General features: G+C 45.1%; 1 protein-coding gene across 13 annotated transcripts in view; it reads left to right on the forward strand.

Moving 5' to 3' along the window:
- The first annotated feature begins 1309 nt into the window (after positions 1-1309).
- Positions 1310-16467, forward strand: part of CAMTA1 (calmodulin binding transcription activator 1) — an 833565-nt gene continuing 818407 nt past the window's right edge. For 11 of the 13 annotated variants that reach the window (XM_036925330.2, XM_036925331.2, XM_036925333.2 and 8 more), the window contains exon 1: positions 1311-1470. In XM_036925330.2, coding sequence (XP_036781225.2) covers positions 1426-1470 — 45 coding nt within the window. In that variant the 5' untranslated portion in view covers positions 1311-1425. Of the gene's footprint in view, positions 1471-16467 lie in introns of all 13 variants that reach the window. The other 2 variants (XM_057499667.1, XM_036925345.2) reach the window with 2 other exon arrangements.

Below are 16467 nucleotides of genomic sequence, written 5' to 3' on the forward strand. Positions count from 1 at the left end.
GATCCACATAAAGGGGTTGGAGCTCTGCTTTTCATTCAACTTTTCTTGCCCTTTTTTTTTTTTTAACTTTCGGATTGAAGCCTTCTCCTTTGTTTCCGGTGTTACCTGCCCACGTGCACAATTCCTGAATTTCTCTGGGAGGGGGCATCGTCATCTTTGCCATCTGTAGGCTTTAGGCTGCTCTGTGTACAGCGCTTGCTGGTCCGCTAGGTGTGCACGGGTTTCCAGAAAAGCTGCAGCGGTGCCTGTCCCCGCAGGACAGATCCTAACCTGCTTCTGGGCTCTCTACCCACCTGGCACAGAGCTGAGTGCAGTGGGCGCTGGGACGTTTGCTGGGAAAAGCCACGAATACGAGCCCCGGCTCGAGAGAAACTTGGCTTGCCCTTGCCTCCAGGTTTCTGAGGTTCTGTTCAGCGGCCTCATCCTGGGACAGGCATTTATGAGTCATCGGCTCTGTGGGTCACATGGCCAACGTGACCAAAATAAAGTTTCAGTATTTTAAGCCGCTGGAAAAGGGGACAACAGAGCGCACAGGGGGCGGGGAACGGAAAGCGGAGACCGGCGGGCACGGGCACCCGCGCCGGGAGCCGCGGCGGCGCGGCCGGGGGCGGGGCGCAGGAGGAGGGGGGAAGGGGCGGGGCCTGGCGGGAGGCGCGCCCCTCCCCCACGGTCGGCTGCGATGGCTGGACTCCCCGGACGGCCAGCTCGGGAGCGCGGTGCTGGCCAGCCTCAGCTCTCCGGCCCGTTGCGTCCCCGGGAGCGGCAGACGGCGGGATCCCGAGATCCCGTCGCGTCCTCCACTGCCATCGGGACCCCCACGCGCCGACAGCGGCTTCCCCGGGAACGTCCTTCAGCCCCGGGAGCACGCGGGAAAAGCCCCAACGCGCCAATGAGCGAGCGCCTTCCTCATGACCGTCACGCTCGGAGGCGGGGCTTCCCTTCGCCGCTCCCGAGTTCCGGGAACCCCCTTTGATTGGTTTGGACGGCCTGGGAAACACTGTAGTGACGCCCAATCAAGACGCCACGTCTCGGCCTCGAGGAAATATTCCGTGTCGGCCCATTCCTGATTTGGCGGTTCTTTTGGTCTCTGGCCATTGGGAAGCTTTGTTTAGGTATGGAAGGCGGGCTTTCCTGGGAGTGGGTGGGGAGGGGGCGTTGATTCTCGACCAATCCTTTCATTCCGTTGGGTGGTGACCAGCCAATGGATCGGATGGATAGGACGCTCCTCCCGGAGAGTAGTGAGACCCCTGGTGCGGGGCGATTGGTGGCGGGAGCGATGAGTGGCAGCCGCGCGGCCCAACGGGCGCAGTGCGTGGGCCGCGGGGCGGGGCCAGGGCGGGTGCGCGGCGGCGGCGGGGTGGCTGGGCCGGCGGCGGCGGCGGTACGAGGCGCGCGCTCGGGGTCCCGGTCGCGAGGAGGAGGAGGATGTGGCGCGCGGAGGGGAAATGGCTGCCGAAAACAAGCCGGAAGGTAAGAGCCGGAGCGTGAGGGGCCGGGGGCGGCGCGGCGGGCGGCGGGACCCGGCCCCGCCGGACACCCCGGGCATCGGCGGCGCCGGGCGGGAGCGCGGGGGCGCGGCGGCGGCGGCGGCGGCGGCGGGCGCCCCGGGCCGGGGAGGGGGCGGCTGGTGGGAGGGCGGAGCGCGGCCGGGTCCTGAGGTGACTCGCCGGGCGGCGGAGCGCGGCGCCGCACACCCCCACCCGGGGGCGGTCTGGGGCCGGAGCTGAGGGGCGGGGGGCCGGCGGGCGGGGGCCGGGCCCAGCGAGGAGGAGGAGCCGGCGGAGGGAGGGCCGGCGCCTCCCCCACCCGGACCGGGCATCCCCGCCGCTCCCGGGCCCGCGGCCGGCCCCGGCCTCCGCCCCCCGCACCGGCCCGGTGGGGGCCGCGGGGCGGAAAGTTTATCCGCCTGAGGCCCCCGGCGGCCCCGCGCCCTGCTGCCCCGGGCCGGTCCCCGTCGGGGGCACGGCGGGCGCTCAGCCTCGCCGCCTCTGGCTCTCGGCGGCAGGGCTAGGCGGACCCCGTCCAGCATCCTCCTTGAGCCCCGTGAGCGTCTCCCTGAGCCCGCGGGGGTCCCCGCGCCTCTCCCCGCCAGGGGGACCTCCTCCTGCTGAGCGTCCCCGGGCCGAAGGGCCTCGTGTGATTCCTCCCCCTTCGCTGCCTGGGAAGGGGGCCTGCGCAGCATCCCCGCCCCTAGCCGGCGTTCGCAGCCTATTCTTGCCCTTGCACCCCTCGCAGCCAGGAGGGTGGGGTCTCCGTTCCTAAGACAAGTGAGGATCTCTATACTCCCTTGCCCTTTACCTTCCATGACCCTGATCTTTGGCAGAGGGGTCTGTCTCATCCTTTCATCCTCCGTGGAATCGTTTTGGGGCCTCTGCACACCATCTCTTGACCCTTTTGCCAGGACAAGGGGACTCTGGCCACCCATGTTCTTCTTCCCTCACCCAGTGGATAGTGGGGGCTGCCTGTGTAGCCCTGAAGTCATTTCTAAATAGGAAAGCAGATACTTCTTACAGATTATGCACACTCTCCGCACACTTTCCTGGGTGAGGGTGAGCTCATTTCCCGAATACCCTTTGAGTTGTCCTCTTTTTCTTATGGGAGAAACTGGACAGTCCAGTGCTCTTTTCCCCGTTAGTTGCTCACCGCTAATGTGGTGGTTCTCTGTCCTCAGTTCCTTGTTTGGGCGAGGGTGGTGCCCCATCCAGATGTAGGGCACGGCTTCCACTGTGCCTAGGACTTGAGTAAGAAGGGACCCAGGGTAGTTAGTTAGTGCTCCCATGTCTGAGGAAAACTAAGGTCTGTTTCTGCTTCCAGTTTACTCTTGCCTCTTAGGTGGGGGCAGCATTCACCAGTTGACACTGCCCCACTAGGAAGGGGGTCATGTGCCCTTGTTTTTGGTGTTCTGAGTACTGTCTTCTGTGCAGTAAGAACCAGACTTTGTACATCCTAGGCTGAAGAGTCTTTGAACCTTCCTTGGAAATAAACTTCTCATTTCTTCTTTAAGACAACCCATATCCTCCTAATGGCTTGTGTTTCCCAGTCAGCCATATTTAGTGAGCCTGTTACCTTGACTTTTTGTAATTTTCTTAAACTGTATTCATATTGGCTGGATAAGAAGAAGCCATATGCCTTTCCTTCTAGAAAAGGGAATGTAGACACCCATGTTGCCTACGTGCTATTGGGGAAGAGGTTGCTCGTGTTTTCCTTGTTGTACTAGAACCTTCCTTTGGCCCAGTGTTGTCTCTCATAGGATCCAAACATTTCTTTCCATCTTGTGGCTTTCAGGTGAAGGGGAAATTTGGGTGCTTTCCATTTCTTGCTGTTCTGGTTCTCTTTTGGCAAAAAAGAGATTATCATGGTTCTGTGCATTTGTAAATATACACCCATGTATAGGTTTATAGTCTTAGATGAAATCACACCCCTGACATAAATACAGAAAATTGGGAGGGGGTAGATGACATCTATATATTTTGGGTATACGTGGGGTCTTGGTTGTGTATGAATATAGATGTATATTACTGTTGTTGGTAACTCTTCAGGCTTAGGAGAATCAGAAAACTCATTGATAAATGGCCACTGCTTACCACTCTTTCCTTTGTCATTTGTCCTGTACTGAATAAGCAGAATGACATCCTGAGTGCTCACTCACCAAGTCCCTGAATACCTGGTGTAGTGTGCTTGCCAACGTGCGCCAAAACTTAGGTGTTCTGAGGTTAGGGGTGATACTCTTTACTTCTTCATAGGGCGAAAGTTCTCATCTTCATTTCTTTATTGCTTTGTAGAGGAAAGAGATTCATGTAATTTTAGGCACATGATAGAAGTGGGTGAGGATATGTGTTTCTGTGACAGAACTAGGAACGAACGGCCATAAATATGTCGCTGTTTTATTTTGGCTGTGTCAGTAACTGAGAGGTTGTGCACATGAGGAGAAGGTGCCTTTGTGAAGCCTGTGGCACCATGAAGCAGGCATGGTTCTCCAGGTTTTTCTGGGATTCGCAGTGTGCGCATCTGGCCCTTGCCCTTGGCTCTGGGCAGGGGATCAGTGGGAGCCTCCTCCGGTAGCCCCACGTCATTCCGGCCCCAGCTCGGAGTGGCGGCTAGTTGCTGTTGTGCAGCAGCAGAGTTTTCCTTTTGACAGGCTTAGTGAGGAGCCCCGTCCTCCCCAGCAGGCTCTGTGGGACTCAGGGCCTTTGGACCTGTAGTCTCTTTCCCAGCAAGGAGCCTCTTCACCTGGATTCCTGAGTGAGGAGACAGGGTTATTCCAAGGATTGGTCAGCATTAGGCTTTGACTTTGGGACTTTGCCCTTCAGTTAATACTGTGTTAGCCAGTGGGCATCATACCCACTGCCCCACAGTAGTGCTTTTGACCTCAATTTCCTTATTTTTAGTTTTTTAGTTTTTACCCTGTTCTTACTCTCTTTGTATCTGTACTTAGCTTGGTGGAGTTGTGTATCTTGAGGGTGTAGTGTTAATGACCCTCGGAGGACAGTGGTTGGGCACCTGCTGGATGTGTTGGCGTGTTCCCAGTGGAGTCACTTCCCTTGAGGTGGCAGATCTTTCAGGCCCTTCTCCTTCCCACCCACTGCCTTTTGGAGATGGCCTGCTAACTGGGCTTCTCCCTACCCTGGTCAGAGAAAGGCAGACGGTAAGGGTTGGAGGAGCACCCTTGAGGTTAGTGTGCAAAGTTAGGCTTTTCTCTCCGAGTGTGATGTTGCTGTGCTGTGTCGTAGCCTTTCCTCACTGCCCGTGCACTGGGGCTTCTTGCTGGTGGCCAGGCTACCAGCAAGTCATTAGGGGTTCTCTAATGACTGTTCCTTTTCATAGCTTTCTTTTAGACCATCCCTCTCTTCCCCTTCATCCCTTACCTCCTTTGGACAAAGTTGGGTGACCCATGGGACCCTTGTCTTCTTGAAGACCTGACTCATTCTGCATCTGGGAAATGTTCAGTGGATTCAGAATGTTGACATGTCACAACAGCTTCTACTCAAGGTCAGGTGGGGTTGGATTGTCCTTTTCATAAGAGTGGGGTTGCTCATGCTTGTTCTTTGAGACATGCTTCTATATCCTAATTGCCTGCATTTTTCCATTTCTTTACTTTTGAGGCTTTCTCCCTAAAATAGCCTATTCTTTAGACTCTGTTTATGCTGGGTATAGCCCACAGGTCTGGTGGGGCTCGAATTCTTTCTGGCTGATTTTGAGGTCGCCCATTTTGTGGCTGAATACTTTTCCCATTCTTTCATTGCTCTGGGCCATTCTTGGTTTCCCGTGTTCTAAGGTTTGGAGGAAATACCTCTTTATGTACAGTTGTACTTCTTTCTTCCATCTTTTTGGAAAAAGCAACAGAAGGTGATTCTCCTGTTTCCTTCTTTTCCCTCATAGTTGTGCCTGTCACCTCCTTTGTGGGACCTTTGGGTCTGTCCTTTTGGAGAGAAGTTGTTTTTTCATCCATATTCCCATTGCTGAGCATATTAATTTGGAGACTTCCCTGAGGTTCTTTTACATGGAAGCAACTTGGGGGTGGGGCGGCTATGTGACTGTTTCGACCATAGGGGTTTTGTTAGCCTTTTAGTGAGTGACATTTCAGTGTATCTCGTGCTTGTCTTTTTATATATTCTTACAAGGAATTCCTTGCTGAATTTTAATTGAGTTGTAATCTTACAAAAATATACTCTAATAGTGTACTATCCCATTGAGCTCCTCCCTCTTTCCTGCAGGAGTCAGGTGGTGGAGAGGGCGGAGGGCTGATGGGGAGAGGCCTTTAACAGCTTTCCCTCAAACTGTGTGTGGGGTGTGTGTGCATGCAGAGAAAGTAAGATCAACCTTCTTCCTAAAAGGCTAGGCATAACTTTTAGGTCACTTAGATGTTTGGTTGGGTGGAAAGCTCATTCAGCGTTTGAACAGCATACTGGGTATTGTATAGAACATACTAAGTATTGTGTAGAACATAAAATCGAATGCATCCTTTATAGAAGGAAGTGGTAGAAAAATAATTTTCTTTTATGATTAACTGGTATGTTTCATGTTATCAAATAGTAAGAACTGTATGAGCTGCTGTTACATTTTTGCTGCCAAGGGAGTGTTAGATTGAAATTTAATGCCTAATTGTGCTGACAGTTCTTAGGCTAGTTACCTGGTATAATTATCATTGCTTTTGTTTATTTTGTGACTTTTAATACTTTATTTATATTTCTTAACGGTACTGTTTTTGTGTCTTGTCTTTTTTTTTTTTTTTCCAAAATAGCCTCAGTTTATTTTTGCACGTGGGTTTGGTATATATAATGATGACAATAATAATAAAGAATTAACCTGAAGTGCATTTTTTCTTTTCCTCCTGCATTAAACCTGATTTCCCCTCCACAGTTTCTGTAGAAGAAATCAGGTGTGGTGGTGTTTCACTCTAAAGAAGAACTCTGGTTTAGGATTGTTGTAGTATGTGGATTGGCAGTGCCCTTTATTCATGTGAATACGTGACTGAATATTACTGAATATTTTTTGTAGTGACTGATGATGTATGTTTCTTTTTTGTTTCCATTAAAACAGATCATTTTCTAAAATGTTCTGTATTTTCTAAAATCACTTGCCATGCCCCCCCTTGTTTGATGTTCTAATGACTTAAATCCTGCTTGCCTTTCCTTCCCACATAAAGAGGTTTCTTTATTGCCCTTGTCATTGTTATTTTAAAAAAGTATTTGCAGATCTACTGTATCCATGGCTGTCATTCCGTGGGGAGGGGTGCCCACCATTCCTTTTGTCCTGTAGTGTGTAGTAAGAGGCAGTGTTACTTCTTGTCTCCCTAAGGATAGGGAGATAGTGGGATTTAAGCCACAGGGCAAGGTATGATAGTAGAACTAGTAGCTGGATAGCATCCTGGGGTGAAACACTGCCCTTCTGTGTTTGGGCCTCCCCATGTAGGATTTTGGAAATTTGTTTTTGCTGCATTTAGACAGTTTCCTTCGGTCTCTAGCTTGATAAGGGTACATTTCTTTGGGCAGAGCCAACAAGTATGCTCTTCGTTTCGGGCCTTCATTCACAAGGGTGTGCAGGGTCTTCCGGTGTTGCTTTGCTTATTGCAGTACTGTCTTTAGTCTTCGTGTGTTTGGAGTGGGTAAGAAGTATTTTTGCTTTCTATTCTTTGTCCTGTGACATGAATAAGAGTGCATGGTCATTCACTCTCCTTTCCAGGTTCTGGTGTGGCATATGTCTTTTCCCTTTTGTTTTTTTGAATACCTAATCAGGTTCAGGATATAGGTTGATCAGATGCTGTCAGATCCTTGAATTTTGTGACATCTGGGGGTGTAGTGTGCAATCCTATGATTAAGATGTGTTACCATTCTGTCAGTAGAAAGAGGGGCTTGTAAATAAGTAGATGGTCTTCCATCCTGTGATTTTTGTCATGCATTTGTAAGGAAAGTGTTCCTCTGTATATAGGACAATGGACAGCAGTCCCTGATTTTTTTAATCTGGTAGGATGAAGTAAAGGATGGTGTTTTCATGCCATCAGTATGCTGGCTGTGTATTTCTAAGGTTGTATTGCATCTTTCTGCTTTGAACGCCATTGCTTGTGGAGGTCATGGGCTGGCCTCCTTGTGTAAAGATTGGTAATGCTTCCTGAGCATTTTTTAGCTCATTACCCTGGCCTAAAAAAGAAATATTATGTACCCCACTACAAAGGGAGGCCAAGTGTCAGCCACACTACTTCCTTTTTCACTCTTTTTTTAGAGGATTGTTCGTTTTCTTTCACCTGGTAGACATCTACATAACATGGAATGACCCAGGGGTATTTTTTTTAAATGGTCTTCTGCCTTCATCCATTGTTTTGCTCATTCTTGATAGAGTTGCATGTTCTCTTATACGTGACTCCTTTGCTCATTTGGGAAAGTGCAGTCACATTTTATTTTACTTTTTTCAGATTTAGGCAGGCCTCTCAAGGCCTGTAACATACCCCTTCCCAAGACTGTTGCCAGGAGGTGATGGTGAGATGTGCTGGTGTGGGGCTGTGTCCCCCCACTCTGCTCTCCGCAGCATGGTTTTCTAGTTACAAGTGCACAAAGTGACATGCCTTGAAAGAAATGTTTGGGACTGAGTTCTTAACAGTTTTAAGCATGTTACTACCTGGCTACTAATTAAGTGGCATTATTCTCAACACAAACACACCTTCTTATGTCATCCAAGATATCTCCCTCCACCTTCTTTCCAAAAAAAAAATCCGAAACAACAATCGTAACAAAATTCCAAAAAAGCAAACTGTGAAGGCCAGCTCCCTGGTTCAGCCACTGGTTTTGAACATGTTGCTTGATTGATCTTTTTATATGTATAGTCTTCAGTGGGGTTGATATGTGAAAAGCCCTTTGGAACATATAACGTTCAGTCATTTAAAGACCAGACAGTGTCTCTTACCTTTTCTTCCTTATCAGTTATCACAAGGTAAGAATATGTGTGTATTTATTGTCTAAAAACACTTGCAAAGTGGATTGTTTCCTCCCTAATTTCCACCTAATCACTGGGATGGATACTGGAATTTGTCTTGTCATAACAACAGTGAATTACTTACTGTGTTCCTGCTTTTGTGTTCAGCATCTGTGAGAAAACTGGGAGCTAACTCCTAGTAACTCAGCCTTTCTCTCGGTAGCCTGTATGGTGTTGCAGAGATGATTTCTACATTAGGTAAATCTAGTGTCTCTAACAAGTGATCAACCAGATATCTAAGCTGATTTAATCTTTTTTACAGTTACATTTAACAGGATGGGTCTGTGTGTTACATGAGAATGATATGCAGATACAACCAGTGGTACTCTTGCAACTAAAAAAAAAAAAAAGGGAAAGAAAAAAAACCTTTCTAGTTTTGAAAAACAGGTAGCTTTTTTTCCTTTATCAGGTTGATTTAGATTGCTAGGAAGCACTTCTGAGGGTTTAGTAATACAATCAAGAATGAATCCTTTTAAGACTTAGGTTTGATTTTTAATCCTTGTCTTTAAAGTTCTTTCTGAGGATGTATGTTCCTCAGTTTTCTGGGACACTTGGATATCAAGTTACTTGGAAGCAATAAAAAAAATTGGTACAAGGTTTGACATTATTAAATAGAAAAAGGTGCAGTAGTGAAGAAATTACCCATTTATCATTAAAAATAATCTCAAAGTGATGACTGGAGTTGTAAATTCAGATATTCTAAGGAAAAATGGAATGTTGATGTGGTTACCTTATTGAAATCAGCACGTTGACCTATTATGTAAATAGTACTCCCCTAAATGGGGATGCTTAGAAGATAAGTTGATGGGATTGGTTATTTAAAATTTTTTTTTCTTCTTTAAAAAAGTAATAGAGGTAAAAACACCCTTCTTAGTGAAGAGAATGTAAACTTTAATGGAAGTTCAGCAAAATGAAACGTTTAAAAAGTGAACATAGAAGATAAGGATTTTTTATTGCGAATCCACAAGGGGGTAGTGATGTTCTATCAAAGATATTTGTGGTGGCAATGTGAGATGATCTCTTTTAACATGTTAGATTTACAGATAAAACCAGTATGTTTGCATTTTAACTTAATAAGATCTTCTAAAAATGTTTATTGGCAAAATTGTTTATTGCTTAAATTTTTAAAAACTCCATTTTGGGTGAATGAGCATTTTAAGCCATATGAATGGTCAAGAAGGGAGAATGTCCTTGTAGTTTTGGGCTTTGGAGAGGTTACCAGGGATCTGAGGGTCTCTTATTTTCTAAGAATGTAATAATCTTAACTGGGAAACTTTAGGCCTCTAGGAATTGGTTACCTAAGTGTCCTGAGTAAAAGGATTTTAATAAATTGTGCCTAAACTTCCAGAAGTTTGTATAGGTAGTTATATTTTCAGTTTGCCAAGAGATGAAAAACGTGAACAATCCACATCACTAGCTGCTTTTAATAGTTCTAAGTAAATCAAATTTTTATAATCTCTTGATTAGTTTATATTACATCAGTTAGATAAAAGCATTTTTCCCTCTCACATAAAAATTCCAGTAGCTTGCCTGAGGTCCCTGAGTCCCACCCCGTTATCTTCTGAATTGCTTAAATTAGGCATGGTGTGGCAGTGCCAGGTAGCTTTCAGTGAAGAATTAAAACTGTAGGTATCCTGTGCTCTTTCCTGAATGTGATGGCATGCAGTACTGAGTCGGAGCCAGATTTAAGGTGGGGCTGGGACTATGTTCTAGTTATTTAGAGACACAACTGACGATATCTTTAAAATATATTACTTTTAGCAATAACATGAAACAGTTCCATGATTTAGAAGTTATACTTGTTTGTGGCATATACATCGTGTATTTTTCATTTTTGGTGTAGGGAAAAGGTTTCTTTCTCTTTTTCCCCTTCTCTTGTTCTGAGCAAGGGCTTTTTCTATTTTATGTCCTTTACTAAATGACTGGTGATTTAACATCCCAAAAGATACACTTTCTTCACAGACTGCCCTAAGCTCTGCTAGGAGCTGCACTATGATGTCAGTGTTTTCATTCATGAATTTGATTCTTCTAAATCTTTTGTTTTGTATTCCTGAGCTGACTTCTGGCACATGCACCCATCAGTTAAACATCAGTCAGCCCATAAATCAGCGATAAAAGGTAAGAGATAAGATGCTGGGGTTGTTTTGATAGAGCTGTAGTCGCTCATGCTGATTTGCATCAGTGTAGTTTGGACAAGGTTTCTGGTGAAACAGATTGAAACCTAAAAACAGTCAGTTTAATTATCTTATGATTTTGTGGATTGAGCTGTGTTGGGAACATATTGACACTACATTTTTGTTCTCCCACAAATTCCTAGTGCTCTGCTGTCGCTCCTTTGTTATAAAGTAGCATTTCTATTGTAATTTGACTAAGTTGGAGGATTCGACTTTATTTCACAGAGGTTAGGTCTGGAAATTCAATTACATCTCCTTGCATTACTTTTGGAATGCATTTGGATTTTTGCTGGGGGAGGAGGCACATTCCACTGGTTTTGAAATATTTTAAATAACTTTGTTGTTTGATACTTGTGTTTTCCATAGGCTGCTGTCACTACTGTTATGTAGCTTGCGTGCATCTCTGGTGTTAGAGTTAGGTTTCATGTCCCCTGGATTGATCAGTACACTCCTGTAGCTGTTGATTCCAGTTTCTCCTGCAGGAGGTTGCTGCTTGTAATTTAGTACTGCATGAGAGCAGTTCTTGAAGACATCTTATTTGGAGTTTTCCTCTGCAGGGCCGAGTTTGAGGCTGAGCCTCCGGCGTATGGTGTATAGCATCTTTCGAGCCTCCTGTAGTTGATGAATGGTGAGCTTTAAAAAAGTTCATTTTCTCTGCTTTCTTGGGGGTTTGTTGACTTTCTAGATACTTAATTGCCAAGGAACAGTTAGAAATAAAATGTGTTATATTTAGAAATCATTTTAGCTCAGTTACAATTTATGGTTAGAGTAGATGTTTCGAACTGTAAGCATTTTGATTGCTAACACCCACTGTTACTCCTGAGATGACTTTTTAAACCTTGTGACAACTCAGAGATACCGTCTTCTCCTATCCTTAAATGAAAAGAGAGCTTTGTATTCTTTCAGATTGAACTGAGTTGACTGATGGGGAACAGAGATGCGTAGTTTCTTATTTAATTTTCTCCTTTAAGTAGATTCTCTAAGAAAAAAAAATGAGCAAAGAGACATGAATAAGCATTTGAAGATTATTTAAATGCTGCTTGTTACTTTCCCTAAGAACTAATTGTTTTAAAATTATTTAAAAATTCTAGAAGAAATCTATTTGTAAATACTATTGAAGAAAGGAATGTGTAATGGTGGAGGGTCTTTAGTGAATCCCTAGTTTTCAAAACCATGTGCCACTTAGGACCTAGGAGAAGTTAACGGTTTTGATATCAGATCTCACAGTACTGGGGAGACTAGCTGTACTGTCAGCATTCTCATTTTGCCCGACTGTGAACCAGACAGGGCTGGATGAGTCCTCTGGCCACGAAGGCATAGGTTTCCTACGTGGTTTTTAGAACAAGCCCACCGTGGTTCTCAGCTTGTACTTTTCTTTTTCAGTAGCCAGGAACACTGGCGAATGGGACCAAGGATCCCAGTGAGAAATGTATTTTCTGCTGTCCTTGCTGTCACTCATGCAGGCCAGGTGCTAGAAGCCTCTTTCCTTGCCCTCTGCAACATTCTCTTCCACACCAGATGCCACTTCATCATTCTTGATTCTGGCACAGCCTCCATCTTGCTTTTTCCCAGACCTCAGCTCTCATACAGTGAGTTAGTCGGTAATAATTTTGAGAGGATTCATGTGTTGGGCCAGGGGTTGCCCTAGTGATGACCTCTAATGTTCCTTCCCTTCCTGGCTTAAGATTATAAGAAAACTAAGTTGTATATGGAATTTTGCTTTATGGCTTGCTTTGCCAGTATGCAGCTATTCTGTTCTGTATAACCAAATCTTTTCCTTCTGAGGTACTTGCTGCAGGTCAAGAATTAAGAAGTTGACTCTAGACATGTAGGAGGAATTTGAACTATGGTCACTGAAGCCTCCTTTCTGGTGTATATAGAGGGCTTACTTTATTAGGTCTAACATGTGAGTGTTAAAAAATGTAAAAAATTGCTAAGGTTTTTAAATATGAACAGCACAAAAATGTTCATCCTGTTTAGTTACTCCCTGTGACACATTTAAGCTCTTTATTCTGATATGGATGAGAGTTCATGTTTTTGGAAAAATAGAGTTAACATGATTGTAGTTTAAAAAGTGTCTGGTAACCCCAGACTTTTTATGTCTAAGGTAGTATTACTTACATTCATTTTGTTGCATTTTCGGGAGTTGATTAATACAACTGTTATTAAAATGTATCCATTGCTAGTAAATCAGTGAGACTCTTCCTGTTTAGAAAGGCTGTGGGTCAGGGAGCTGCAGTGGGCCTGCTGTAACTGATCGCGCAGGCTCTTCACCTGGGTGAACTCCCTGGGCTGCTGCATGCCTGGCGTTTGGAAAGGCCTTGAGTATAATTTATTTTTTGAGAGTTTCTTTCATATTTAAAGAACCTGAGGGACAGGTTAAAGTTCCCAGTGTTCTTGTCAGTATTCTCTGCCTTATCCTTTCGGTCTCTGCCATTACCAAATGTTCTGGCTGAATCGCTTGCTTTGACAAAGCTTCTGGTGGCAGTTTCTTCCTCATTTAATTTTATTAATAGGGGTTGTTGTGCTTAAAAAGAAAACCATAACAAGCAGAAGGTGGTGAGTGGGTACTTGATATTTTTGAACTACTCGTTTTTCTTCCCTGTGGTCCTTCAGTAATTGATCATAGATTCCTTGACCAAATTCAAGGCCCAGAGATTTATTCCAGGCGTTCTGGGAGGCAAGGAGCATCATTATTTCTCTACTGAATTTGATTATTCTGCATATGACCCATTGCTGCCTGTATGGATGTCTTCTGATGCAAATCTGGTGATAGTGGCAAGCTTTCTAACTGAGCCGAACATCCTTGACAGCTGTCAGCTGTCCTCTCCCAGTAGTTTTAGTGTCTAGCCTCTGTGGCCATGTCAGAGGAACTGAGGCTGAATTTAGCTGTTCTGGTGCTGCTCCAAGTTGTGGGTTTTCTCAGCTGCCTTCCTCCCCAGCCTGCCATAGTACCACCTCTGATGAGGTTCTGTACCCTTGTCATTTGATGAAAGAGCATAGACAGAAGTCATTTGTTTCATAAGAAGGAAAAAGTCATCATTTTCAGAATGCTATAAAAAGTAACAGTGGCAAGTGGTGATGGTGACCAACAGTGTGATTGTCCTTAATGCCACTAAATTGTATACTCGAAAAGGGTATTGATAAAATGGTAAATTTTGTTATGTGTATTTTACCACAATTAAAATCACCTCCAGATAGGTTCAAAACCTAATGAGAAAAGTAGCTATAAAGTCCTAACAGTGAATGTATGGTAGTATTTTCATTACGCCAAGGTGGGAAGCTCTGCCTTAAACAGAGTGTTCAAGTCTGAAGTCTCTCACTCACACTAAGACACGTACAGTAGATAAACGATGGTGATCAGGCTCTGAGGTCCATTTATTACAGCAGGTGGACACACTGGGACACTGATGTTAGGGAGAGTGGGCAGGCCCAACTGTGGTTAGAGCAGCTTTGATTGAAAGGACAAATGCCAGTCAAGTAAGGTTAAGTGAAGGTGGTTTTGTATAAGAAGAGCAGAAGTAATCTTGGCCTCTGGAACAGAAACAAGTGCAGCAGGACAGTCTGGGAACTGCCCCTGGAGAGTCTGGAGTAGACATCTCTGGAGACCCCTGGGGCTGAGCTGGGATCTCTTCTGGGGCAGCAGTGCTCCTATTTCTGCTGCTGCCTGTTTGTCCTTGCAGATGAGATTGTCTACTTAGAGGTCTTCCTTGCTCCACCATAATTTGCCAGTCATGGCTCCTGCATGCCCTCACTCTGGTTCCAGTGCTCACTATCATGTGACTCCAGTCTCTGAGGATTATATTTAAACTCCTCAAGATGGACTGACTCCTCTCAGCCCTTTCTTTGTTTCCATTAAGACAGGTATTCTCCTGGTCCAGTTGACTGTGGAGGAGGGATGGTTTGGATCCATTGGCCTGCTGACCGTTTAGAGAGGCTGAGGGTGAGCGGAGATTGTGGGAGAAGGGGTCAATAGTGGGAGTCCTGGTGTATGGAACTGTCTCCATCAGTGTAAAAGAAGGAATATTGACAAGTGTTGGTGATGATGTGGAGGAAAGGGAACCCTTGTGCACTGCTCGTGGGAGTGCAGATTGGTGCAACCCCTAGGGAAAAGGTATGGAGGTTTCTCAAATTAAAATGGAAATACCCTATCATCCAGTAATTCCGCTTCTGGGAATTTACTCAAAGAAAACAAAATCACTAATTTGAAGAGATACATGCACCCCGAAGACGGCATTATTTACAGTAGCCAGAATGTGGAAGCAACTTAAGTACCCATTAATAGATGAATGGATAGAGGTGATGTGGTACCTATATTACAGTGGAATATTACTCAGCCATAAAAAAGAACACAGTCTTGTCATTTGCAACAACATGGATTGGTCTAGAGGGTATTATGCTAAGTGAAGTAAGTCAGAAAAATTTCATGTGATTTCACTTGTATGTGGCATCCATAAAACAAAACAAATGAACAAATAAAATGGCAGTAGAGTCATAGACACAAAGAACAGATTGGTGGTTGCCAAAGGGGAAAGTGGGTGGGAGATGGGTAAAATAGGTGCAGTGGAAAAAAATTAGTGATAATGTTTGGGGTCTTGATGTGAGTGATAGTTACATGAGTATATATACATGTCAAAATTTATTGAGGTGTACACTAAGATTTGTGCATTTTACTGTATGCGCCTCAAAAGAAAAATTGGAAGGAAAGTGGACTCCAAAATGGATTTCTTAATGTTCAGTTGCTATAGGGAGGAACCTTTTTGCAGAGAAAATGTTTACTGTAGACACAGATATGAGGCCAGGCGCCCTTAGCCAGCCAGCCTGGGTGTGTGTGGAGTAAGTCAGGACTTGGTGTAGTAACTGTCCCAGTGCTTATGCTTGAACAGTGGTGAAGCAGGCAGGACACACTGGAACTCGATGGTCTGCGCAGTCTTTTCCCTGGGAGGCTTTTCAGGTAGAGTAGGGCAGTTTGGGGCATGTCTGTGTCAGCTGAGGTTTCCCACACTTCTGATACTTGGGGACTTCCTCGCTTTTCCCTGTGTTGGGGACCACTAAACTTGACAGGTTAGGAAGGGGAGGCAATGCCTCAGAAGAAGGAGTGTGAGGAGAATAAAGCAAACAGGCCAGTTTGTTCTGTTTTTGGATTTAGATAAGCAGATGTAGCCACCTGTTTTGCACGCTTGTTTGGCTTTTCCTTGGTGTATCCTGCCTGCTTGTAATCGCTGGTGTTTCTTGATTTCTCATGGTGGAGGAAACAAGATTATAGTAGACAGGTGGAGTACTGTGAAAGAATAGTTGTTTGGAGGTAATATGTAAAGGGCTGAGAGCCTGCACACTGTTGAATTCTCTGAATATATAAGTGCTTAGTAATTGATGTTTCATGTGATGACCTTGAGTATATTCAGAAAAGCAATACTAAGTGTAACAAAAGAGGAAAGTATATCATGTTTTAAAGAAACATAACCATCAAGTCGTTTTTAGTAGTTAAGAGGATTTGGTTCCTTTTTAAATAACAGCTTTACTGAAATGTAAATCATATATCATAAAATTCACCCTTTTAAAATACACGATTAAGTGGTTTTTTTAAATTTTTATATTTACTCAGTTGTGCAACTGTCACCACTATCTAATTCCAGAACATCTTCATCACTCCAAAAAGAAGCCGTTAGTAGCCACTCTTCATTCCTCCCTCCCCTCAGCTCTAAGCAATTCTTTACCTGCTTTCTGCCCTGTGGATTTGCCTATTCCAGACATGTCATGTAAATGAAGTCCTACAGCGTGTGGTCTTTTGTGTTTGGCTTCCTTCTCTCTGTATTATGTTTTCATG

The sequence above is a fragment of the Manis pentadactyla genome, chromosome 4 (assembly GCF_030020395.1).
Source record: "Manis pentadactyla isolate mManPen7 chromosome 4, mManPen7.hap1, whole genome shotgun sequence".
Taxonomy (NCBI): Eukaryota; Metazoa; Chordata; class Mammalia; order Pholidota; family Manidae; genus Manis; species Manis pentadactyla.